The following is a 27498-nucleotide window of genomic DNA, read 5'->3' as shown; positions in this document are numbered from 1 at the left end:
ATGGTTTTCGATACCTAGGGTCTTTGGTACGCTCAGGAACGTTCTTGTCAAATCAGCTTCCTGGAGCTTCAGGTGATCAGGTACGCGCTATTAGCTTTCAGAGATGGGCTGTCCAACAAAGGAGCTGATGCAATACTGTGCATGGCTTAACACATGATTGGCCGCACATTTTGGACATGCATCTATAACCCCTGATACAATATGGGGAATAACATGTCCAAACTGCTGCTTAGCTAATAGCACTGATCACATGTAAATTCCATGTAGATTAGGCTATTAATTAATACCCGCGATGCAAAAAACTTCCCACACCGCCAATGTGCCCATTGCATACCAGGACTAGCGAAAGGTATGCTGCAATCAAGGGCTCATTGATAAAAACAAAAAATCCTGCTTTCTGTGATTCTTTTTATTAGTATTGTCGCAATACTAAGCAGGAGGAACGACAGAAAGCAGATTCCGGTTAAAAAAAGAAAGTCTTGGGTAAAAAACAAATTATTCTGGGCACCTAATATAAACGCCCAAGATACATGGTTCAAGCCATTTATCTTGTGCATGTATATTGTGCCGGTAGCGGGAGAAAATGGACGCTCGTATTGAGCATCCATTTTCCCAACCTGCACTAACAGCCACCTGTCCTATGTGCCCGATGCCGCAACGCAAAACTTTCCCTTATGCAGCAAGGAGGTAAGGTGCCTGAGTTTCAGGTGGTGTTACCTTCGATGAACATGCTGAACTGAAATTAGGAAAGTTCTGACAAAGATAAGCACTGCGATTAATGATTTAACAACGGCTGTTAAACATAATATGGAGGGAACTCAAATTTTGGAAAATAAAGTTCAAGTTGTTGAAAAATAAAATAAAATGGAAACTGAAATTAAGGGTATAAAGGATGTACAAGTAAATCTTATAAAATCTAGTCTTTGGAAAGTTCAAAAATCTAAGGTTATTTCTTCTCATTTAGTTTTCTAAAAGATCCATCTTCTTCATCATAATTGCCTTCGACAATCTTTCAGATTTTTTGGAAAAGTCATATGAAGCCAAAGTTGAATTGAGAGCTACCTTGCTTGTGACTTTTATGCATGCTAATGATAGAGATAATATATTGAGAAAGTCCTTTAGAAAACATACACAGCTCTTCTACGGTGCTCAAATAAGAGTCTTCCCGGACATAACTAAAAGAATACAGGAGAAAAGAAAAGCATTTCTATCAATGAAAAATGAGGTGCTTCTTAGAGGCGCCAAATATTATTTAAGATTTCCTTGTAGGTTTAATATACCAAAACGATAGAAATATTTTTTCTGATCCAGACCAGCTATGTGTATACTTAGACTCACACTCCTAATAATGCTGCAAAAGGTATTGGTTAATATAGTTATCTTTGTGTACACGGTGTTTCAGTCTTATTGTTTATGATGGATATTCCTTTTCCCTATGACTCCGCTTGGTAATTAATGGTTCTCCCAACTATTCCTATAATATTTTATGTAAATTTGTTCTTGCAAAAGATGTTACGTTAATTATATTTCAATTATTTTCTGTTAACATTTCAATTATTTTCTGTTAACATTGTTTTCAATGTATTTGAAATTGAAACCTCAATAAAAATAAAATTAAAAAAATAAAACTGTTCCCTAGCACTTCCTTTTAAGCACGATCCCTCATTTAAATATTGCATCGCATACCCAGGAGAGGTGGCTGGGCGCACGTTAGGAAAATGGGCGCTTAACATTGAGCACCTGTTTTCTACTTACAAGTACTGCGTCGGCCCCAAAGTTGTTCTGATCCACACCGACAACCAGGTAGCCATATGGTATGTCAACAAACAGGGAGGTACCTCCTATGTCAGGAAGCGATCTAGATGTGGTCGTGGGCCCTGTCCCCTGGGATGATGTTCAGGGCCATGTACCTGGCCGGGATGGAGAACATGGTAGCGGACAGGCTGAGTCAAGCCTTCAGACCCCATGAGTGATCCCTGAACCAGGAGGTAGCGAATCAGTTATTCCGCCTCTAGGGGAACCTGGATGAAGATCTGTTTGTGTCCCCCTGCAAAAGGAAGGTGCCTCGATTCTGCTCCTTGTAGTGGTCAGATGGCAAACCAGACTCAGATGCCCTTGCCCATCATTGGGGCAAGGGTCTTCTGTACACTTATCCTCCAATTTCCTTAATGGCAAAGACTCTCTTGAAGCCTCGCGAGGACAAAGGGACTATGATTGGTCTGAGACAGGTCTGGTTTCCACTCCTGTGGGAGTTGTCCATCCAGAGACTGATCAGTCTAGAAACCTTCCCAGATCTCTTTACAGAAGACCAAGGCAGGCTGCGGCATCCCAATCTCCAGGCCCTGTTACTCATCCTGGATGTTGAGAGGTTAATTCTGCAGTCATTTGATCTTTCAGAGGATGTGTCTCAGGTCCTGTGGCTTCTAGAAAGCCTTCCACTAGAAAATCCTATGGACTGAAGTGGAGGTGAATTGAGTAGATGGCCTTAGATCCTGCCCCACACGAAAACTGCTTGATTACCTTCTACACTTATCAGAAGCTAGCTTAAAAACCAGTTCCATTAGACTTCATCTTAGTGCAATTGGCACATACCACCAAGGTTTACATGGTACGCCCATGTCTGTACAGCCTATAGTTGTACGTTTCATTCGGGTCTGCTTCAATTGAAGGCTCCCCTAAGGCCCCCACTGTGTCTTGGGACCTCAATATGGTGATAGCTCAGCTGATTAACGCTCCTTTTCAGTCACTGTGCACCTGTGACCTGAAGTATCTGACCTGGAAGGTCATATTTTTGGTGGTGGTTATTTCAGTGCACAAAATCAGCAAACTCTAGACCTTAGTGACTTATCCAACTTATACTAAATTTTATCATGCCAGGGTGGTCTTATGTAGGCACCCTAATTGCCTGCCTAAAGTGGTGATGGATTTGTATCTTAACCAGTCAATCGACCTGCAAATATTCTTTCCCAGGCCCCTTTCGCACCAAGGCAAATGAGCACTGAACAGTTTGGACCACAAGCGGGCCTGGAGTGGACAGAAACCCATAGTCAGTCCACCCACCTTTTTGTTTCTTTTGATGAGAATAGGTTGGGCATAACCTTTGCCAAACAGATACTATCCAGTTGGCTAGCAGATTGCATTTCCTTCTGTTATGCCCAGACAGGACTGCATCTTGGGTGTCATGTCAAGGCTTATTCTGTCAGAGCCAAGCAGCGTCAGTGGACCATTTCCGAGCAGTTCCTTTGAGGAGATCTGCAAGGCTGCGACATGGAGTTCTCTCCACACATTCACATCTCATTATTGTCTGGTTAGGGATGGCCGATGCGACAGCAGGTTCAGCCAGACTGTCCTTTGGAAACCTGTTTGATGTGTAGAACCCAACTCTCCCACCTAGAGCTCATTTGGGTTCAGGCTGTCTCCCCCTCTGTTACCAACAACACAGTTATTGTTGTTCCTGTTGGCGCCTGGTTGGGTGTCTGTTGATCCCCTTTTGTGTTGGGGAGCAGCCTGTAGCTAGGGATTCACCCATGTGACAACTACCATCCTTCTTGTCTTCAGAGAAAGCAGAGTTGCTTACCTGTAACAGGTGTTCTCCGAGGACAGCAGGATGTTAGTTTTCATGAAACCTGCCCGCCACCTGCGGAATCGGGTTTCTCCTATTTTTAATTTTAATCGTAATTCTATGTTACGAGACTGAAGAGGGACCCCGCATGGATGTGTGGTATAGGGCATGCTGGGCATGCTCAGTGTTCCTTGTCAAAGTTCTAGAAACTTTGACATAAGGTTCCCGCATCAGGGCTCCATCTAATGACGTAACCCATATGTGAGGACTAACATCCTGCTGTCCTCTGAGAACACCTGTTACAGGTAACCAACTCTGCTTTAAATCAGCAAGAAGAATGTCTTGAAATCATGAAAAATAACCTTTTGAGGGCCAGTCTGGTAATGTAGTGGCAAGTGCTGTACACTGCTATGCCAAAGATCTGGGTTTTATTCTTGGGCCAGGATCTTGCTCGCCAAGGCTTGAGAAGGAGTCACAACCATTGCACACTTGCGACACCTAGTAGCCAGACTTACTATCCATGTTAGTTGAGTAATAGAAGGAGCTATGGTATGTTGCCCTTAGCCAAGCACTGACGCTGTGATAGCTGGGCTGAGTTGGGAGAGGAATATAAAAACAGGGGAAAAAACCCAGGATAATTGAGAATGAAGGCTGATGGCTTTGTAGCCAAATACTGACTAATTCAAATTGAACTAGAAGGCCAAAAGGAACAGGAAGAAACTGCCAGGTCCCTTCAAAAAGAAATCTGTTAATTTTAAAGGTATTTTGCTTAGTATGAGGGTGTATAACTCTGTGTTTTACCGTTATATATCTTTCTTTTACATTTCATATTAGCTTACCTTTTAAAGAGGCTAAATTGATGAAACACCTTAAAAATGTTGATTTGTAGTAAGTTGTTTATGATGTGTCCAGACATTTTGACCTAGGTTTTAATCGAAAAAGTTTGCTAAACAATGGCCTTAAAAATCCAAATGCTGCTCACTATAGAACAATCAGCATGGTGTAAAGCTAAAACAATGATATAGACCAAAAAAGAAAGAACCTGGTGCTTAGCTTGCAAACTGAAATCCACAAATGTTATTATTTTCTAAATAATAAAATCCAAGAATTGTTTGTAGGAGAGGGAAGCCACTATCCATAACAGCATTTCACGCTAAACAGTATTTTGTGAAGAGAATGGCAATCACAAACATCCACTACTTTTAAATATATGATGACTTTGCTATGCAATTTTTCAATTATTAATAAGAGTACATAACTAGAGCACCAGGTTTTTCAAGATTCTGAGGCAATTTTGCATAAACATTCATACCTCTGATTATGCAAAAAAAAGTTAATTTTTTATTGAAAACCATTCACATTGTTTGTTTTTAAACTATGTACAAATACAAAATTTACCAATTACAAAAATCAACAATTTATCAAGACATATTTGTTACAAACGTTTAACAGTGAAATGCCATTTTTGTTTTGAATTGAAATAGTGCAACCACCCCTTTTATTTTTTCTTAAGAAAGTCCTGATTGTCTTTCCAGATCTATAAGTTTATGTATACTGAAAATGACCTCAGCATGAGCAGTTTGTCATATAATTACACAGAAAGATATGTGCATATATATATTGGGCATATGGTAACAGATACAAAAAGCAGTTGAATTAACACACATTTGAAACTTGTCAGCAGTGGTGCAAAGCTTCTATTAATTGAAATTAATGTTTTCTCTGCCAGCTGTGAGACACCAGCAGACTTCCAAAAACATATCCACATCTTTGTAGCTGATGTATGGTTGGCCACGTATGGAGATGCAAGAATATTTGTACAATGATGAAATTCTTCTAAAGGGACATCATCGGGGGAATTATATCAAAATTATCTTTGGTTGGATTTAAGAGATCTTAGAGGGATCAAATATTCTGACTTCTTTCTCTACTCAAATTTCACCCCTCCCCTCCAGTTCCCTTTAGGACAAGAGGTGAATGAGAGAACAACAGGAGTAGATGAGCTGGCCTAAAGAGCAAAGTGCTTTTTCTTTCATCTGCTTTGTCTGAACCAGCCTTGGCCGCACCCCCCTTTCTTGTTCCTTGCAGATGGTTTACAAGGGAACTGGCTGGAGCAGGAGCTGAAATTGAAGGCAGGCACCCTTTAGCTTTGTTCAAATAAGTTGAAGTAGCTTCAAGAACATTGTGCAGCAAATTGTAAATTACGCGGCAACAGGAAATTAAGCACTTTCTCCCGCAGCCACACAATCCGATGGAGCCTGGAATGGAAAACTTTTGTCAAAGTTCTAGAAGCTTTAACCAGCAGACTGAGCCTTCCCAGCCTGCTACTATCTGCACATCCAGGCGAGGTCTCCCTTCACTCTCTTCTTTTCCGCGGTGCAGTTACCTCGCGGACTACGTAAATTGTTAAATCTTCCTCCCTCTCTGTAACTTGCTTTGAGCTCATATGTTGAAAGCGCGTATAATAAATAAACTTTGACAGTTTTCCGTGCCAGGCTCCATCTGATGATGCCACCCATGTGTGAGGATTAAAATCCTGCTGTTCTAGGAGAGCACCTGTTACAAGTAAGCAACTCTGCTTTTTCACTCAATGCATAATTAAGCTCTGGAACTCATTGCCAGAGAATGTGGTTATGGCAGTTAGTGTAATTGGGTTTAAAAAAAGGTTTGGAGAAGTCCATAAACTGCTATTAATCAATAAGAAATAGTAGTTTGGGATCTATTTTATGTTTGGGTACTTGCCAGATATTTGTGACTTGGATTGGCCACTATTGTAAACAGGATGCTGAGTTGATGGACCCTTGGGCTGACCCAGTATGACATGTCTTATGTTCTTTCTTACGTAAGGGGAGAAGTGATAAGGAAAAAATGAAAGGCAGTTAAAGGAAGCATGACTGAATGATACTTCAAGCCATAGGATAGCTAGGTTGATACCAGCAGACTGTAATGCCCCAGAAACCAACTGGGTTTTTACTGGCTAGATGGTGGTGGCCAAGTACTGACCAGCAAGGCCAAGGGGACCTAGAAAACCAGATGTTCAGGCAACATAGCTGTTTGGAGCAGTGCTAAATTGGTTAGGGATTGGGTGGTCCGGGTAGAATACTCTTCTTATAATTCCAAAAGTAGGGAAGTGTGCATCTTAATTCATAGAGGGCTGCCATTAGTGGTACAGAATGTTCAAAAAGATGTTGAGGGGGCGATTTGTTTTTCTGGAATGCTCTTTAAATGGGGAGCACTCTGCTCTGATAAACGTCTATGGCCCTAATGTAGGCCAGCAGAATTTTTATTTGCAGCTGTGCGGGCAAGTAAGTGCCTTCTCTTCCTTCACCCTTATCTTGAGTGGAGACTGGAACGTTGGTTTAGATCCTGGCCTGAACAGGCCCACGGGCAGCCAGCCTGGAGGCATTGCGGATTCTTTAAAAGCTATGATGTCACGTTTAGACGTGGTGGATGTTTGGAGGGAGCAAAACCCATCGGGCAGAGACTATACCTGCTACTCAGCCTGTTATCAATTTTACAACCAGATTGATTTTTTTCTATGTTCTTGTCTGCAATTATTCAGGGTGGGGTTGGCGGATATTTGGCCAGCCACCCTTTCGGATCATTGCCCTATTTTGCTGCAGAAGAGTACCACGAGTGGGCCTGTTGCAGGATGGGGTTGGAGGTTTAATGCTTCCCTCCTGCGTTCATCACTCTTCTGCAATATGATTCGGAGCATTGTGCAGGAGTTTTTCAAGGTCCACAGTATCAAGGAATAGTCTACAGTTCTATTATGGGAGACACTTAAAACTGTTTTGCGCAGGCGGATCATTAGCTTCGCTTCTCATCGGAAGAAGGAGTATGAGTGCCCTGAGGGCTCCCTGGAGATTCAAATTGTACAGTTGGAAAAGGTGCATAAACATACTGGTTCTTATTGCATTTTTAAGGCGCTGGAGAAATGAGGAGCATTGCTCCAGGGGCTGCAACTGGAGGGCGTGGAGCAGATTCTTCGGTATTCAAAACGAGTGTACGAGTTTGGGAATAAATCGAGGGCTATGCTGGCCAAGTTGTTGCGATGTAGGTCGCAGGGGACATTGATCCCTGGGGTCTGTAGGGCTGACGGCTCTTTGGCCCAGTCTAAGGAAGTAGTTAACGATCAGTTTAAGGAATTTTTTCATCAGCTACACTCGGCCAATGGCTCTGTTTCGGATGAGGCAATTGCAAATTACCTAGCTGAGGTTCGGTTGTCATCTCTGTCTGACTCCCAGAAGGAGAGGCCGATGGCTCCTCTCTCAACCTTGGAGATTCAAGATGCAATCTTGCATCTTCCAGGGAAGAAAAGTCCTGGTCTTGATGGTTTTCCAGTGGAGGTCTATAAGCTTTTTTAACTGAGTTGATAGGACCATTAAAATTTGTTTTTAATTATTTACAGGTCCATCCGAATTGCACACGTAATCTGTTTGACACTACGATAGCTTTGCTTCATAAGCAGGGGTGGGATCCATTTGAACCTGAGGCTTATAGACCTATCTCCCTACTGAATGCAGATGTCAAAATCTTAGCCAAGGTTCTTCAGATTTAGCTAGAACGTTGCATGGGATCTTTGGTGGGGTCTGATCAAACAGGTTTCATCAGCAGCCGCTTGTTTGATTATAATGGCCCTGGCCCAGAAAGAGAAGACTCCCCGTTTAGTGATTAGCCTGGATGCGGAGAAGGCCTTTGCCCTTTTCTTTTTACGGTTTTAGAGAAATATGAGTTTCCAGCCCCTTTCTGCGGGTAGATGTAGGCATTATATAAGTGTCCGAAGGCTAGTATTCTCACCAATGGTCAAATGTCTACTCGTTTTCCTATCGAAAAGGGCACCTGACAGGGATGCTCGCTGTCACTTCTGTTATTTGATTTAGCTATAGAGCCGCTTGCGGCACAGCTACGGGATCACCCCACTCTGATGGGTTTTCGGTCTAGGGAGCAACGACATTTAATCTCGCTCTAAGCGGACAATGTCCTCTTATTTTTATCTGACCCTGGCAAGGAGGGTCCGGTGCTGTTGGCGGAATTGGCAGCTTTCAGTACTGTGGCAGGTTACAAAGTTAGCTATCACAAATCGGTAATTTTCCATATTGGGAGTTGTAGGGCAGGAAACATTCCTGCTTGTTTTGCTCCTTTCAAATGTGCGTCAACCTCTATTAAATATTTGGGCATCGCTATATCTAGCACTTTGGGCGATCTCTATAGGCTGAACTATGCCCCTATGGTTACTAAGATCAGGCGGGATCTGAGAGTGTGGGGGGCCATTATCTTTCCTTGGGGGGGGGCAGGATAAATGTGATCAAAATGAATATCTTACCTCGCCTGTCTACCTATTCCAGCATGTTCCTTGTTTTTTCCTACGCAGTTTTTTTTCTCTCTTTTAACAGTGATCTCTTGGATTTTCTATGAGATGGGAGAATAGTGAAGGTTGGCTTCAAACTCTTTGTAGGCTCAAGGAGCGGGGTGGGATGGCCTTTTCTGACTTCCAGGTTTATTTCTGGGCAGCACTCCTCTCTGAAATTTTCACATGACTGTATGGAGATCAGGCCTTTCCCTGGCTTGCTCTAGAGCAGCACCTAGCTGGCGACTCAGATCTTATGTCTTTATTATCTTGCACACCAATGCCTGTCACAATTACCCCCTTATTGCCTGTACAGTTAAAACATGGAGAGTGATGTGCAGGGGCTTGGGTATTTCATTTGCATTTACTCCGCTCTGGAAAAATCCAGCGTTATCAATTCATGCATTCAGCCTAGCTGCAAAGCAATGGTGGGAGACCAAATTATGCTGCCTGGGGCATCTATACGATGGCGAGGGACTTCTTTCTTTTTCAGATTTGCAGGATGAATTTGAGATTCCTGACTCTTCCCAATCCTATTATGACTGTCTGCGGGGGGGTAATTAGCAAGACGGGAGCACAAAGGTTGGCGTTGGTCTACTCCTACACCTCTAGAACTTGCTTTTACCAAAGGCTTTGCTACGAGAAAGACCTGTTCTATCTTGTATCTTGCGATATACCAGACCATTCCGAACAAGTATCCTGTCCTAAAGGTGGAGAGGCAGTGGACAAGGGATTTGAAGATCTCCATAGGTCCAGAGGACTAAAGAGAGATTTGGCATAGGGTGCATAAGTCCTCCCTTTGTGCTAAAAGGGCTGAGTTGATGGTCCGGTTGATTATGCGCACCTATAGATGCCTTCTGTTCTTCTCCATATTCTCGACCTCTGCCTCTCCTTTGTGCTGGCTTGGGTGCAGCCAATCTGGTTCATATTTGCATGTATGGCGGGAGTGCCCCTTTATCTCTATCTTCTGGCAGAGAGTAAGGCGTCTTATCGGGAAAATTGCAGGCTGTTCTCTGTTCGTTAACTCAGGGTTGTGTCTTTTGGGGCTTTGAAGAGATCAGTGGCTGGGTAAATACCAAAGATTGTTAGTACAACATATGCTGCGCGCTTTATCATAGCTTGACGATGGAAGTCTGTCCCCACTCTCGAAGAGTGGAGATCCCAGGTCCATTCTGTTGCCCTTTTGGAAAACTTATGTTTCTGTTACGGGATAATGTACAACATGACAAAATCTGGGACCCATACTGGAGATTCTTCAACGCACAATAATTGTCTATACCTATTGTTATATGGCTGTATCTCATTTCATTTTGGTTTTATCATTGTATTTTGCTATGCTCTGTTGTGCTCAGTGTATGTTCTGACCAACCTAAATAAACAGTTTAAAAAAAAATGATCAGACTGGGGACTTCCTCAGATCTCATCACACAGGATTGGGGCAAGTTGCATCATTCCAACCTTCAGGCCCTGTTGCTCACAGCCTGGATGTTGAGAGGATGACTCTCCAACCCCTCGATCTTTCAGAGGATGTCTCTCTTGTCCTGGTGGTTTTCAGAAAGCCTTCCACCAGAAAATCATATGGACTTGAAGTGGAGAAGGTTCTCCGTGTGGGGTGAGCAAAAAGCTTTAGATTCTTTCTCCTGCCCAACACACAAACTGCTTGATTACCTTCTACACCTTTCAGAAGCTGGTCTTAAAACCAACTCCATGAGGGTTCACCTAAGTGCGATTGGCACATATCATCACAGTATTAGAGGTTAAGCCATCTCTGTACAGTCTATAGTTGTACAGTTTATGCAAGGTCTGTTTCAGTTGAAACTTCCCCTAAGGCCTCCTGCTGCGTCCTGGGATCTCAATGTGGTGCTGGCCCAGCTAATGAAAGCTCCTTTTCAGCTGCTGCCTTCCTGTGACCTGAAATACCTGACCTAGAAGGTCATATTTTTGGTGGCAGTCATTTCAGCATGCAGGATCAACAAGCTCCAGGCCTTAGTGATTTATCTACCTTATACTAAGTTTTTTCCATGATAGAATGGTCTTGCATACGCACCTCAAGGTGGTGTCAGATTTCCATCTTAACCAGTCCATCGTCTTGCCAACATTCTATTCCAGGCCCCGTTCGCACCAAGGCGAGCAAGCCTTGCACAGTTTGGACTGCAAAAAAGCCTTAGCTGCGATGTGGAGTTCTCTTCACACATTCACATCGCATTATTGTCTGGATAGGGATGGCCGATGTGACAGGAAGTTTGGCCAGCCTGCTCTTTGGAAGTTTTTTTGAGGTTTAGAAAACAACTTTATTCCCGCCTAGGACTTGTTCTTGTTCAGGCTGCCCTCCTTGTTACCAACAAAGCTTTTTGTTATTCTGCCTGTTGGCACTTGTTTTGGTGTTTTGTTGGTCCCCTTTTTTGTGGAGAGGCAAGCCTATAACTAGGGATTCACCCATGTATGAGGACTGCCATCCTGCTTGTCCTCAGAGAAAGCAGAGTTGCTTACCTGTAACTGGTGTTCTCCGAGGACAGCAGGATGCTAATCCTCATGAAACCTGCCTGCTACCCCATGCAGTTGGGTTTCCACTTTTTCGTTTATTCCTGAATTCTATATTATGAGACTGAAGGGACTCTGCTTGGATGCATGGTATAATGGCATGCTGAGCATGCTCAAAGAGACTCAGTCAAAGTGTGTGTGAGGACTGGCAGGGCCAATTCTAGGTTTTTTGCTACCCTGTGCGAACAATTACTGTGCTGGCCCTCCCCCCCCCCCCCCCCCCCCCCCCTGTTCATTGTCTGTCCCAGGCCCACCAAAAAAAAAAATCCCAGCTCCCTTCAGTGATACAAACTTTGAAAACGGATACCACCACACCCCCCCCCCCCCCCCGGGGTATTAGGTGCCCAAGGTGAACATTATAACCTTGCACAGTGCCCGCCCCCCAACCTCGGCCCGCTCCACACACACTGATAAGAATTATGCATTTATAATAACATTTTACATGAAAAATATCAAAGTACCATATTCTGAGGTAAAAATATCACTTACATTATATTTACATGCACTGCTGAGATGCTAACTAGAAATCCTATAAAAACACACTTGGAACCCATATGGTATTAGGCGTTGAATGTGAGCTTGACCCTCCAAAACCCTAAAACACTAATACACTTCCTATTAGGAGAATACCTTACCTCAGTCACACATGCAGAACATAAATAGACCCTCACCAAATACAGAAAAGAGCAACCATAAAGTAGAAATATAAACATGACCAAACCTGAACTGGAAACCTCAAGAAGCCAAACTCTCTATGTAGTGCAACAATAAAAACCAGAACATCACCATTCCTCAAACATCAAACAACAAAATCAAGAAATAAAATGAATACATAATCATAATAGTAAATACATGCTAATAATATTCCAAAAACAGATGACAAATAAAAGATCAAATAATTAAAAACTTACATACAATTTTTTCAAATGTCTAAAACACAAATAAAATATTTCAAAACAGAAGACACATTAAATAATACCCAAAAAATAAAACTAAAAAGGATTTTAAAAATTCAAGCTCTCCATACCTGGGAACTTTTGATTTTCAGTCACCCTGAGATTGTCATGGATTAGTAGGAGTGGAGTGCACAGACTTTCTCCTCTTTCTTATATTTACATACAACACAATCACACACACACACACACACACACATATGCTTCCTCTCAGACAAACCCACAGTCATCTCCAGCTCTTCTTTGGTTGGCATCTGCCAGCGGCTCCAGGCCTTCCTCTTCATTTAAGCTGCTGGCAGGTTGGCATCCACCTGCAGTCCCATTCTCTCTCTCTCTCTCTATCTCTCGCACACATATACACACACAACCCAGGCGGCTCCCATTTTTTCTCACACACACAACCTAGACAAGCTCCCATTCACATCCACCCATTCCAGGCAAACTCCCATTCATATCCACCCAAATGCCAGGCAGGCTTCCATTCTCGCACATACATACTCTGCCCATCCCTGGAAGGCTCCCATGCATGCATGTGCACACACATACACACATCCCAGGCAGGCTCCCATTCACACACATACACATATCCCAGGTAGCCTCCCATTCACACATATGCAGGCATCCCAGGCACCCTCCCATTCACACACATGCATGCATCCCAGGCACCCTCCCATTCACACACACACCCATCACAAGCAGCTTCCCATTCACACACACACACACATGCAGACTAGGAAGGTAGAGTCCACAGGTCATTCCTCCTCTGCTGCTCTCACCAGCCTGAATCTTCTTCGTTAAGGAGAGCAACCGTTCTGTACCTCCTGCTGCATGCTGGCCCCGCGGTAATTCAGTACTTGCGGTACTAGCACTTCCTGTATTCTCATCTCTTGCATCACGAGATGAGAATACATTAAATAACACCCAATAATTAAACTAATAAAGATTTTAAAAAGCCCCTTCTGTCCATAACTGGGAACTCTTGATTTCCAGTCATCCTGAGATTGTTGAAGATTGGGAGGCTAGGGGGGAACACAAACTTTATCCTCTCTCTCTCTCACACACACACACACACGTTCAGCCTCGTGCACACACAGACATGTTCTCATACACATGCACAATCTCTGTCTCTCACAGACTCACACACACACACACACACAGTCTACACAGGCTCTCAGACTCTCTCTCTCCCCCCACCATGCACACACAAGCTCTTACTCCCCCAGATTCCCTCACACACACACACACTGACTCTTACTGGCAGCCGCGCACACACACCCAGGCAAGCTCCCATTCATTCTCACACACAGACACACACAAACAGACTCCCAGGCAGGCACCCATTCTCACTCTCACACAAACACACAGACAGGCAGGCACCGATCATTCTCATACACAGACGCACACTTCCAGGCAGGTACCCATTCATTTTCGCACACATACACAGACCCCCCAGGCAGGTACTCATTTATTCACATATACACCTCCAGGTGAACTCCCATTCATTCTCACACACATAGACCCACAAGCAGGCTCCCATTCATTCTCACACCACTATCTCAGCCCCAGGCAAGTTCTTATTCATTCTCACACACACACACAGACCCCCAGACAGGCACCCATTGTCACACTTTCACAAACACACAGACAGACCCCTCAGGCAGGCACCAATCATTCACATATAAAGACACTCCCAGGCAAGCACCCATTCATTCTCACACAGACCCCCAGGAAGGCACCCATTTATTCACACACACACACACACACACCTCCAGGTAAACTGCCATTCATTATCACACATAGACCCATAGACAGGCTTCCATTCATTCTCCCACCACTGGCCCAGCCCCAGACAATGTCCCATACATTCTCACACAAACACACTCATGCACGCTCCCATTCACTCTCACATACACAGACCCCCAGGCTGTCTCCCATTCATTCTGTCTCACACACACAGACTCCCAGGCAGGCTTCCTTTCATTCTCACACCACTCCCCTACCCCCAGGCAGGCTTCCATTCATTCTTACACCCATACACAGACCCCCAGGCAGGAACCCATTCCACACTCATACAAACACACGCCCAGGCAGGCACCCATTCATTCACACATATACAAACCCTGAAGGCATGTCTCCCTCTCTTTCTTTGCCTGGCAGCCTTAGAGCCTCTCTCAGTCCTTTGCTACTGCTGTCACTGCTGCTACGTGCCTGTTGGGGAGGAGTCGAGATAACCGCTGCTACTGAAGCCCTGCTGCCTCCTCTGTGCAGGCCCTGCATATTAAAAATTTGCAGAGATAGCACTTCCTCCATGCTGATCTCATGCATCGTGAGATCAGCATAGAGAAATTGCTACCCTCATCAGCTTTTAATTCCACGAGGCTGGCCCAGAAGGATGCACTTTTCTGCTCAGTTGCCAGTGGGATGAAATCCACCAATGGCCACATGGCCCCCCTACTTGTTTTTCAGCCACCAGTGGGATGAGGTCCACCGGTGGTTTCCTGTTTTTCAGCAGCCAGTGGGATGGAGATTACCGGTGGCCACATGGCCTCTCTCCGTTTTTGGCCACCAGTTGGATGGGGTCCCCTGACAGCCACATGGGCCTCCCTATGTTGGCCATCAGCATCCTCTATGGCCCTGTGCCCAGGGGCATTGCCCCCCCCCTTCAGCAAGCCATTGGGTATGTCGCACATATGAGCACTGTCCATCAGGTGTGTCACGTGAGAAAAATATTGAGAACCACTGGTCTAAAGTAAATGTTTCCACTATACAATGCTCAACATGGAACTCCCTAAGAGTCATGGCTAATTTAGCCCTGCTTGTCAATAGAGAAAGCAAGCTAGCATACCTGTAGATAGGGATCTCCATAGATAGCAGGATGAATTAGCCATACTTATTGAACACCTGCCTCCCTGGAGAGTCGACGACCTTGTTAAAGCTTAAACTGTACAAGAGCCTGAGCTACTGACAAGGCAGTACATGTGTATGGAAACTATCATGCATGCCCAGTACAGCTTTACTGAGGATTGAGATCTGGGTCCATGATGGCATTGTCGGATGATATCACCATGTGTCTTGGCTAATTCATCCTGCTGTCTTTGGAGAACCCTGTTTACAAATAAGCAAACTGTTTTTTGGGTTTTTTTTTGTTGGGGGGGGGGGGTTACCTGCATACCCAGTAGCTAAATTTGAAAGTTACCTACCAGGTACAAAAGTACCCACATAGCCAACTTGCTGAAAATTGCTCTCTCAAATCTTTCTGTACAAGAAAAGCAATCGCTGATTTGTTATTCTGTAGTTTTGTTGTTAAAATGAACTAAAACTAGATTTTTGCTAGTAGAACTGGTGCTCTTTGAAATAATTTATTTTGGATATTTTTCAGATAATGTATAGTTTCTTTTGTATTGTATTAGCAGATACACTGGTTACTAATACTTTGCCAGCAATCCCACCGCAAACTCCAGCTGAAGAACCCAAGCAACAGGATGCAGATACTGAATTGCTTTCCTCATTGGACAATGCCTTGGATTTAGATGATCCCGATAAGTATTGCAAGCTCTGTTCTGCTCCCTTTAACAGTCCACTAATGGCCCAACAGCATTATATTGGGAAAAAGCACCAAAGAAACATGGCACGTAAGAAGATGATGGCAGAAATGCAGGATGAAGCAGTGTCTGCAGACTCAAATGGTAAGTAACAGTTTTAAGAATGGCACTAAAATCTGCAACAAAATGGACACACCTGAGGAAATAGCATAAAAGAGACACGATCTAAGAAAACTTGAGGCGTGGTCAAATGTTTGGCAGTTAAGATTCAGTGCAAGAAAGTGGGGAGACATGCATTTGGGTTTATAGAAATCCAAACGAGCTATATGAGATGGTGGGTGAGAAGCTGATGTGCACCAACCAGGAGAGAGACCTAGGAGTAATAGAGTCTGATGATCTTAAGGTAGCTAAACAGCATAACAAGGCATTGGCTAGAGCTAGAAGAATGTTGAGATGCATAGGAAGAAGCATTACAAGCAGAAAAAAGGAAGTGATCATGCCTCACTCTCAATAATTTGTATAGTTAGGGATACACATCTCAGAAAGGACAGAGAGAGGTTAGAGGTAGTCTAGAGATAGGTAGCCAAAATGGCATAGGGTGGTGGTGATGGGGAGAGGAAAATATTCCTCCATTTCTGGCTCAACAGGAAGAGGACAAAATTTATTAACTCTTTTTTTTTTTTTTATTAGCTCTGTTAAGTTGGAATTCAAACAGGTTGGCTAGTGGCTTCAATTAAATGTTAATGTTTTAATGCAGTGGTTCCCAATCTTTTTTTGTTACATGGCACACCTGGCACAGGGATCACTTCGATGTGGCTCCCTATCATCGCTTTCTCTTCTATCTTCCCTCTCCCCCTACCCCTTGGCAGTATCACCTTCTCCCTTCCCTCTTCCCCCAGCATCATAATCATGCCTGTCCTCTGGCATCATCATCTTCTTCCCTTCCCTCTCCCACCATCTCTTCCCCCTCCCTGGCATCAACATCACCTTCTCTCTCCACCTCCTCACCCCTGGCATCATTAATCACCACCTTCCCTGTCCTTCGGCCCCTCTTCCCCACTCCCTGGCATCATTACCTTCCTTTTCCTACCACCACCATCATCACTTTCCCTCTCCCTACCACCTCTTCCCCCACCCTTGCATCATCATCAATTTCCCTTTCCTTCTACCCCTCTCCTCTACCCCCTGGCATCATCTTAATCTTCTCTCTCCCTCCTCCTCTCCTCCGGCAGCATTATCACCATCCCTCTCCCCAGCCCCCTCATATCATCCTCTCCTCCGGCATCATTATCACCATCCCTCTCCCCAGCCCCCTCATATCATCATCACCTTCCCTCTCCTTCCCCCCCCCCCCCCCCCCCCCATCATCATCATCATCATCATCATCATCCCTCTGCCCCTTCTTCTCACCCCCTGGCATCATCTCCTTCCCTCTGTGTCTATCACTCTCCCTCACTTCTTGGCATCATCATCATCACCTTCCCTCTCCCTCCATTCCTCTCCCCCATCCCCAGGCATTATCATCACCTTCCCTCTGCATCCACCCCTCTCCCTCCATCCCCTAGCATCATCCCTCACCTCCTGGCATAATCAATTTCCTTCTCTCTCTCTCTCTCTCCTTTCCATGGCACCATCACTTTCTCTTCTCTCTCCCTCTACTCCCCATGCCAATCACCTTCTGTTCCCTTTCTCTTTAACCCTGGCATCAGTTGCCTCTCCCTCACTTCCTGGCATCATCATCATCATCTTCTCTCTCCCTCACCCCCTGGCATCATCACCTTACCTCTCTCTCTATTCTTCCCCACTGACATCATCAACATCATCATCATCATCAATCTTCCGTTTCCCCCACACCCTGGCATCACCTTCCCTCAACCTCACTCCCTGGCATCATTATTGCTTTCCCTCTCCTTTCACCTTTCATCCCCACTCCCTTGAATCATCTTCATCTTCCCTCTCCCGCCATCCTTCTCCCCCAAACCCTGGCATCATCAACTTCCCTGTCCTCCATCTCCTGGCATCATCACCTTCCCTTCCCTTTCCCCCAACATACTGTGGCACATTCATCTGTACCTTTCCCCACTCCACCCCCAATCCCTGAACAGCAAAATTCTGGGATCAGGCTTACCAAATGCTACTTCTTTCTCCTTTATCAGCCACCCTCTGCAATCTGAACTGCACAGGGCTAGCAGGTCTCACAGGCCTACAGAGCCCCGTGCAGTTTCTGTTGCACAGGAGGGGAAGCAGAAGCAACTGCCGATAAGCGCTGCTCTCCAACACTCCCTGCTGGCAGGAGGATATTCTGCAGGCTACGAAGGAAACAGGAAATGAGACTGCAGCCGCGGTATTCCAGCCATGGCACACTGGTTGGGAAACACTGTTTTAATGCATGTTTGATGGTAAATAAGGCCTTTATTATATATGATTTGACTATACATATGCTATCTGACTTATTACAAAACCCTTACTTACTGATTTTGAAGGGCCAATGTTGGCACATTTGCTTCCTGATGGATATAGTATTTGCCATCAACCTTAATGGGGGAAAAGAGGAGATGGAGAAGGTTCTATATTTAAGAATTCTTAAAAGAGGTTCATCTCCTTCTTTATTTAATTATATTTTATTAAATTTTGCAGAATAACTTAATCTTACCCTCACTCATTGTTATATTACATAGTCACATTTTTAAATGAAAGATAAAATCATATATACGTATACTAATGATATAAACTCATCACCCATCACTCATCACCCATCACTCATCCACCCATTTTCCTTCCCCTCCATCCAGCCCCTTTTCCCTATACAACTCCACCTGGTACATTAAACCGTACATAAAGTAATGGTGCACATCTCTATCTCAAAATTAGCTTTATACATAGAAGTTCTAAACTTTAGTCTAAAATTCTATTGACTTCAAGTTGTAAGCAAATTTGGAAAATTACTTCATTTTTATTGCATAATATAAAAGAAGAAAATATTTGTCAGTATGCTTCAGAATTTTCTAATTTTTGTCACTGAATCAATCTACCTTTGAGCTGCTGCAGCAAACTGTCAGGCTGTTCCTTAAATCTGCTCCTTGTTGTCTGATGTCACAGAGTAGGAGGCGACAGCACTAACAGTGCCTAGGGGTGATAAAAACTCTAAATCCGTCACTGCTTACACCTACATAAAGATTTTTCCCCATCGCAGGAAATATCTCAGATTGTGAGAGACCATATGCCAGTACTGCCTTTTGGCCTAGTATCAGACCAGATTTTCTTCACCAAATGTCTTGCCATGGGGGGTGCCCTATGGTTGCCAGCTGGCTCCATATTTTCAGGGCAGGCTGATCTAATCTTGGTTGTACACCATTGCATTCAGACATTTGTAGTCTTGCTTTTCTTAGGGACTGCAAGAGGGAAATCACAACTACAAGTTCTTTCATGCATTGGGCAAAACCAGGACTGGATTAACCTGTCCTGAAAATCTGGAGCCAGGTGGCAGCCCTGGGGTGTACGTGTATCTTTATCTAAATGACTGACTGATCGAGAGCTCAATGCAGACAGGTGCCACAGAATCAATGTCCAAGATCATTAAGGTGTTGGAGTTAACAAAGGTTCATCATCAAAGCTCATTTGAGTTCATCATCTCAATTCTTGCTTATTGGAGCTCTGCTACACATGACTTGGGCAGAAGCCTTTCTTCTGCAATAGAGGGGCTATTACCTTGATATCCACTGTAGAAAAGCCAGCAGACATCAGCATGGGACTTGTTGAGGATTTTGGGCCTTATGACAACTGTACATTTCACTCCCTTAGAACTTCTACACATAAGTAGATCCCAGTGATTCCTCAGATCACAATGGCTATAAGCAATTCAGGATCTGCGTGACAGCATCTATGCCATGCAACTGCCCAGAGACTTCCTGTCTTGATGGCACAACAACACCAATCTGAACAAGGGTATATCCTTCCAAATTTCTCCTATCAAAATTGTCCTCACCACAGATGTGTCCAATCTGGATGAGGAGCTAATGTACAAGGGCTCTGCACTGCTCAGGAAAAGCTTCATCAGATAAACTTCCTTGAGCTACAAGCAATTCGGTATGCATAAAAGAAAGTTAAAACAAGACTTCCTTTGCTAAAACCATGTTGACTTTTCCCATTAAGCTGTCTATCCATATGGTCAGTGATTTTGTTTTTAAAAATAGCTTCTACCATTTTGCTCAGCATCAACATGCTCACCAATCTATAACAGGAGTAGCCAACTCCAGTCCTCAAGAGCCACAAACCAGCCAGGTTTTCAGAATATCCATAGTGAATATGCAGAAGAGAGATCACATGCACTGTCTCCCTTGTATGCAAATCTATCTCATGCATATTTGTTATGGATATCCTGAAAACCTAGCCTATTCGTGGCTCTCGTGGATCAGAGTTGACCATCCCTGGTCTATAGTTTTCCCGTTGATAGCGGGGCTGAATTAGCCATGCTGTCCAAGACGTCCTTCAACGGCCTCGAGGCGCAGCTTCTCCTAACAGTTACAGAGTTTTGCTCCGTGCGGCTGCACGTGTATTCCTGTACAATCTAGCACCCTTGTTCCCCTCAGTCTGTTTCTTTGCTGCCGGATGCATGCAGAGCAATCTTCTCCTGACTCCCCTATGAGTTCTTCTTCTTTTTTTCTTTTAAAAAAAGAAATGCACTTTTCAATGCTAACAGGGGGCAGAAACCGCCTTGCTTCAAATACTGCCAGTGCAGCAAGGTGATGTCAATTACCAACGGCCACAATTATTGCTGTCTGCCTGGGCCCGGACCATGACCAGTTGGCATGTTGCGACTGCGGTTGCATGTCCCCGCAAGCCCAGAAGATCGTGAGGCTCAGGGAAGGAAGTAATGGCTCCTGTGCCCCGCAGTCAGAGAGACTCTCCTCCCATTCTTCACCGGGGGCGTACATGGATTGAACGGAGAACTGGAAGAGGGTAAGGGCACAAAAAAACAAAGAGTGCTTACTCCTGCAGCGGCCCCCCTGCTCCAGGACCCGACATAGAGTGCAGACGCGGATAGTGCATTGCGGGGCCGTGAACATGAGTGTCCGCCGCCCGACGCAGCACCACAGGCATCTAAACTGGCACAGGGAATCAAGAGCGCCAACCATCAGAGGGCATCAAAGCCAGTACTGGGCCGAGCATCGAAATCTGAGCGCATGATGCATGTGTCAGTAGACTGACGCATCAACGCACGATGCAGTGCGTCAGAAATTGGCGCATCCAAGGGCACCCAGCCCAAGCCTCGCACATTGACGCAAGTCAGCACAACGCTGACACAGTCGACGCAGAGGAGGTCAGCATTGATAAAAGGGCACAAAAGATTGGAGTCTGGACACAAACACCAGCAACCCAAGGAGTATGAAGCACGAGATCAAATACCAGATCCTCAAAGGGTCTTCATCCCGCAGGAGATGTGTGAGATAAGATTCTCAGACGTCGCTTTGCTTTCAGACTTTCCAGATTCAGAAGAGTCCTCCGCCTCCTCATGCAGAGTTTACTCGGACATCTCCTCTGTCTCCAGGCAAAAGAGATGGCCCCCTCAATTGCAGGAACCACTCCACACGCGCGCCAAGGTTCCACAAGACAGGGCCCTGAGCGACCACCAGCCCTGGGGACCGTACTCGGACATACTACTCACCTCCATTCCCCGTGCATCATCTGGACGCGCATACACCCCTAGGTTGCTAGCTCCAGCACAGAAGGGTCTGGCGGAACAGGCAATGACACAGATTTCTGTGGTCCTCAATGGGCTGTTCGCCTTATTCCAAATACCTACGCATGAGTTAATCCTCACCATGGATGCGTCACGCAAAGGATGGGGAACCCACCTTGCCCATCTTCAGACGCAAGGTTTATGGTCAGATGTGGAGCATGTGCTATAGATAAACCTCCTAGAACTGTGAGCGATCCGAAAGGCCCTTCTCACCTTTGTTGACCAGGTTCAAGGCAAGAATGTCATGGTTCACACAGGCAATCAAGTGGCCATGTTCTACATAAACAAGGAAGGAGGGTCCAATTCATATACACTGTGCAAGGAGGCGATTAGTATTCTTGAATGGACGAGCAGACATTCGACTCGTTGCAGGCCACTTATCTTCCTAGGGTGGCGAACTCAAAAGAGGATCGACTCAGCAGGATATTCCATCCACACGAGTGGTCCCTGAGCCAGAGGGTGGCAGATGCCATTTTCACCCATTGGGTACCCTGGGTATGGATCTGTTTGCAACAGTGGACAAGAGGAAGGTATGCAAATTCTGCTCTATGTTTCCGAGTCCAGAGAGATCCGTACAGGATGCTTTCTTCATTCCATGGACAAGGGGCCTTCTCTATGCTTATCTACCAATTCCACTCCAGTCTCACACCATTCAAAAGTGCATAGAGGATGTCGCCGACCTAATTCTAATCGCCCCAGCATGGCCAATTCAACCTTGGTACGTGTATCTAATCCTCCTATCAATAGCTCCTCCCATTCCAATGGGGGAGGGGGGATCATCTGTCGCAGGACAGAGGTTCACGGCTGCATCCCCATGCAATCCTCGCTTCATCTTATAGCCTGGAGGTTGAAAGGACAATACTAAGTAAGATCAGGGGGTCGACTGATCCAAAATATCTTGATATCCTCGCTCAAGGTCTCCCCCAGGAAGAATTATCAACTCAAGTGGCAACGCTGTTCTGCCTGGTGCCAGTTCAGAAACCCTGCTTCGTTACCTTTACTTGCTTTACCAGTCGGGGTTAGCAACAGCTTCAGTACAGATGCATGTCAGTACGATAGCTTCTTATCACCAACTGCACAATGGCCTCCCAGTATCGAACCACCCATTGGTCTCTCACTTCATGAAAGGGCTCTTACACCTCAGACCCCCAGTGATAAAACCTCCAGTGCACTGGGATCTGAATCTGGTGTTAGAACAACTCATGCTGCCGCCATTTGAACCACTGGACAGTTGTCATGTGAAATATTTAACTTGGAAGATGGTATTTCTGTTTGCTTTGACTTCCACCAGGAGAGTTAGTGAATTACAGACATTAATGCACTATCCCCTTATCTGCAGTTCCACCATGACAAGGTGGGCCTCCAAACCCACTCTTCCTTCTTGCCAAAAGTGGTTTCAGCGTTCCACTTCAACCAGACTATCACTCTGCCAACGGTTTTTCCAAAACCACATAGAAATGCCAAGGAGCGCCTTCTGCATACCCTGGTCTGCAAGAGAGTGTCAGCATTCTACAAAAGAAGAACTCATTCTGGACAAAGATCATCGCAGCTTTTTGTCTCTTAATCCCAATGCACTGGGACTTCCGGTTGCAAAGAGAACCATCTCAAGTTGGATTTCTCAATACATCCAGTTCTGCCATTCAACATCGCTTCCTAGCAAGGTGAAGGCACATCAGATCCAAGCAATAGCTACCTCAAGTGTTCACCTTTGCAGTGTACCATTAATAGACATTTGCAAAGCTGCCACATGATCTTCGCTGCATACCTTTATGTCACATTACTGCCTGGACCAGCATACATCCTCAGACGTGGCACTGGGTGCAGCAGTGTTGGAACACTGAAGACTTTCCATGACTGTTCACAGTAAGCTGGGTTGGACTCGCAATAGTCAAGTAAAAGGTATGGGGCAATGGGCCGTCAGTGGGCGAGATGCAATCTGATAGCTGGGGACTCCCAGGCAGCATGACTAATTTAGCCCTGCTATCGAGGGAAAAAGCAAGTTTGCTTACAGTAAACGGTGTTTCATTAGATAGCAGGATGAATTAACCATGCAGACCCACCCACCTCCCTGGACAACCCTCTCCGGTATCCCTTACAGATGGTTTTTTGTTATGTTACAGACTGAGGGGAACGAGGGCACTAGATCACACGGGAAGACACGAGCAGCCACACAGAGCAAAGCTCTGTAACTGCTAGGAGAAATTCCGCCTCGAGGCCGCCGGAGGACGTACCGGACAGCTTGGCTAATTCATTCTGCTATCTATGGAAACGCTGATTATGGTAAGCAAACTTGCTTTTCCTGGATCACCCTTGGAGCCTTTTTAAAATAATGGCATCACTTTGGCCAACCTCCAGTCTTCAGGTATTGCGGCTGTTTTAAACGATGGTTACAGATGACTAGTAATATGTTTACAGTTTCATGCTTGAGTTCTTTTAGGACTCTGGCATAGATGCTGTCCAGTTCTGGTGATTTGTCACTCTTTAGTTTTTCAGTTTGATATATTATGTTCTCCATTATCACAGAGATTTGTTTTAGTTGCTCAGAATGATGGGAGAGCACCAACCAGGTGTAGCAGGAAATGATCCTGTAGCAAGGACCTGCTCTCTAGGTGATGCATTGTCCTTTCGCACTGAGGATATCTCCCCAAGGCCTACTGCCCAGGAGGGAAGGGTTAGGTCGGCCGTCATAGTTGGTGATTCGATTATTTGGAATGTAGATAGCTGGGTGGCTGGTGGACGTGAGGATCGCCTGGTAACATGCCTACCTGGTGCGAAGGTGGCAGACCTCATGCATCACCTAGATAGGATTTTAGACAGTGCTGGGGAGGAGCCGGCTGTCGTGGTACATGTGGGCACCAACGACATAGGAAAATGTGGGAGGGAGGTTCTGGAAGCCAAATTTAGGCTCTTAGGTAGAAAGATTAAATCCAGAACCTCCAGGGTAGCATTCTCTGAAATGCTCCCTGTTCCACGTGCAGGTCACCAGAGGCAGGCAGAGCTCCGGAGTCTCAATGCGTGGATGAGACGATGGTGCAAGGAAGAGGGATTCAGTTTTGTTAGGAACTGGGGAACCTTTTGGGGAAGGGGGAGTCTCTTCCGAAGGGATGGGCTCCACCTTAACCAGGGTGGAACCAGACTGCTGGCGCTAACCTTTAAAAAGGAGATAGAGCAGCTTTTAAACTAGAACAAAGGGGAAAGCCGACAGTCGCTCAGCAGCGCATGGTTCGGAGAGAGGTATCTTTAAAGGATACTAATGATGCATTAGAATTAGGGCATCCCGACAGTGAGGTTCCAATAATTAGAAAAGTAGTCCAAGTGCCTGTAACTAAAAACTCCCCTGAGCTAAAAAATTCTAACTTATCCCTATCAATTAAAAAGCAGAACGAAAATACAAACAAAAAACAAACTTTGAAATGTTTGTATGCTAATGCCAGAAGTCTAAGAAGTAAGATGGGAGAATTAGAATGTATAGCAGTAAATGATGACATAGACTTAATTGGCATCTCAGAGACATGGTGGAAAGAGGATAACCAATGGGACAGTGCTATACCAGGGTACAAATTATATCGCAATGACAGAGAGGAGCACTCGGGAGGAGGTGTGGCACTTTATGTCCGGGATGGCATAGAGTCCAACAGGATAAACATCCTGCATGAGACTAAATACAAAATTGAATCTTTATGGGTAGAAATCCCTTGTGTGTCAGGGAAGACTATAGTGATAGGGGTATACTACCGTCCACCTGGTCAAGATGGTGAGATGGACAGTGAAATGCTAAGAGAAATTAGGGAAGCTAACCAAATTGGTAGTGCAGTAATAATGGGAGACTTCAATTACCCCCATATAGACTGGGTAAATGTATCATCGGGTCACGCTAGAGAGATAACTTTCCTGGATGGAATAAATGATAGCTTTATGGAGCAATTGGTTCAGGAACCGACGAGAGAGGGAGCAATTTTAGATCTAATTCTCAGTGGAGCACAGGACTTGGTGAGAGAGGTAACGGTGGTGGGGCCGCTTGGCAATAATAATCATAATATGATCAAATTTGATTTAATGACTGGAAAAGGAACAGTGTGCAAATCCAAGGCTCTCGTGCTAAACTTTCAAAAGGGAAACTTTGATAAAATGAGAAAAATTGTTAGAAAAAAACTGAAAGGAGCAGCTACAAAAGTAAAATATGTCCAAGAGGCATGGTCATTGTTAAAAAATACCATTCTAGAAGCACAGTCCAGATGTATTCCACACCTTAAGAAAGGTGGAAAGAAGGCAAAACAATTACCGGCATGGTTAAAAGGGGAGGTGAAAGAAGCTATTTTAGCCAAAAGATCTTCATTCAAAAATTGGAAGAAGGATCCAACAGAAGAAAATAGGATAAAGCATAAACATTGGCAAGTTAAATGCAAGACATTGATAAGACAGGCTAAGAGAGAATTTGAAAAGAAGTTGGCTGTAGAGGCAAAAACTCACAGTAAAAACTTTTTTAAATATATCCGAAGCAGAAAGCCTGTGAGGGAGTCAGTTGGACCGTTAGATGATCGAGGGGTTAAAGGGGCACTTAGAGTAGATAAGGCCATCGCGGAAAGATTAAATGATTTCTTTGCTTCGGTGTTTACTGAAGAGGATGTTGGGGAGGTACCCGTAATGGAGAAGGTTTTCATGGGTAATGATTCAGATGGACTGAATCAAATCACGGTGAACCTAGACGATGTGGTAGGCCTGATTGACAAACTGAAGAGTAGTAAATCACCTGGACCGGATGGTATACACCCCAGAGTTCTGAAGGAACTAAAAAATGAAATTTCAGACCTATTAGTAAAAATTTGTAACTTATCATTAAAATCATCCATTGTACCTGAAGACTAGAGGATAGCAAATGTAACCCCAATATTTAAAAAGGGCTCCAGGGGCGATCCGGGAAACTACAGACCGGTTAGCCTGACTTCAGTGCCAGGAAAAATAGTGGAAAGTGTTCTAAACATCAAAATCACATAACATATAGAAAGACATGGTTTAATGGAACAAAGTCAGCAAACCCAGGGCAAGTCTTGCCTCACAAATCTGCTTCACTTTTTTGAAGGAGTTAATAAACATGTGGATAAAGGTGAACCGGTAGATATAGTATACTTGGATTTTCAGAAGGCGTTTGACAAAGTTCCTCATGAGAGGCTTCTAGGTAAAGTAAAAAGTCATGGAATAGGTGGCGATGTCTTTTCGTGGATTGCAAACTGGCTAAAAGACAGGAAACAGAGAGTAGGATTAAATGGGCAATTTTCTCAGTGGAAGGGAGTGGACAGTGGAGTGCCTCAGGGATCTGTATTCGGACCCTTACTTTTCAAAATATTTATAAATGATCTGGAAAGAAATACGACGAGTGAGATAATCTAATTTGCAGATGACACAAAATTGTTCGGAGTAGTTAAATCACAAGCAGATTGTGATAAATTGCAGGAAGACCTTGTGAGACTGGAAAACTGGGCATCCAAATGGCAGATGAAATTTAATGTGGATAAGTGCAAGGTGATGCATATAGGGAAAAATAACCCATGCTATAATTACACAATGTTGGGTTCCATATTAGGTGCTACAACCCAAGAAAGAGATCTAGGTGTCATAGTGGATAACACATTGAAATCGTCGGTTCAGTGTGCTGCGGCAGTCAAAAAAGCAAACAGAATTTGGGAATTATTAGAAAGGGAATGGTGAATAAAACGGAAAATGTCATAATGCCTCTGTATCGCTCCATGGTGAGACCGCACCTTGAATATTGTGTACAATTCTGGTCGCCGCATCTCAAAAAAGATATAATT

The 27498-nt window shown here is 44.6% G+C and overlaps 1 protein-coding gene across 3 annotated transcripts in view; it reads left to right on the top strand.

The window, feature by feature from the left end:
* KRCC1 (lysine rich coiled-coil 1) overlaps nt 1–27498 on the top strand; it is a 160083-nt gene that overhangs the window by 109136 nt on the left and 23449 nt on the right. For 2 of the 3 annotated variants that reach the window (XM_029593013.1, XM_029593028.1), the window contains one exon: nt 15817–16092. In XM_029593013.1, the coding sequence (XP_029448873.1) occupies nt 15817–16092 (276 nt within the window). The remainder of the gene's footprint in view (nt 1–15816; nt 16093–27498) is intronic. The other variant, XM_029593019.1, reaches the window with a different exon arrangement.

This window comes from Rhinatrema bivittatum, chromosome 1 (genome assembly GCF_901001135.1).
Source record: "Rhinatrema bivittatum chromosome 1, aRhiBiv1.1, whole genome shotgun sequence".
In the NCBI taxonomy this organism is placed as follows: Eukaryota; Metazoa; Chordata; class Amphibia; order Gymnophiona; family Rhinatrematidae; genus Rhinatrema; species Rhinatrema bivittatum.
Note: the sequence above shows the minus strand (reverse complement) of the source record. Positions and strands in the feature narration are given on the sequence as shown.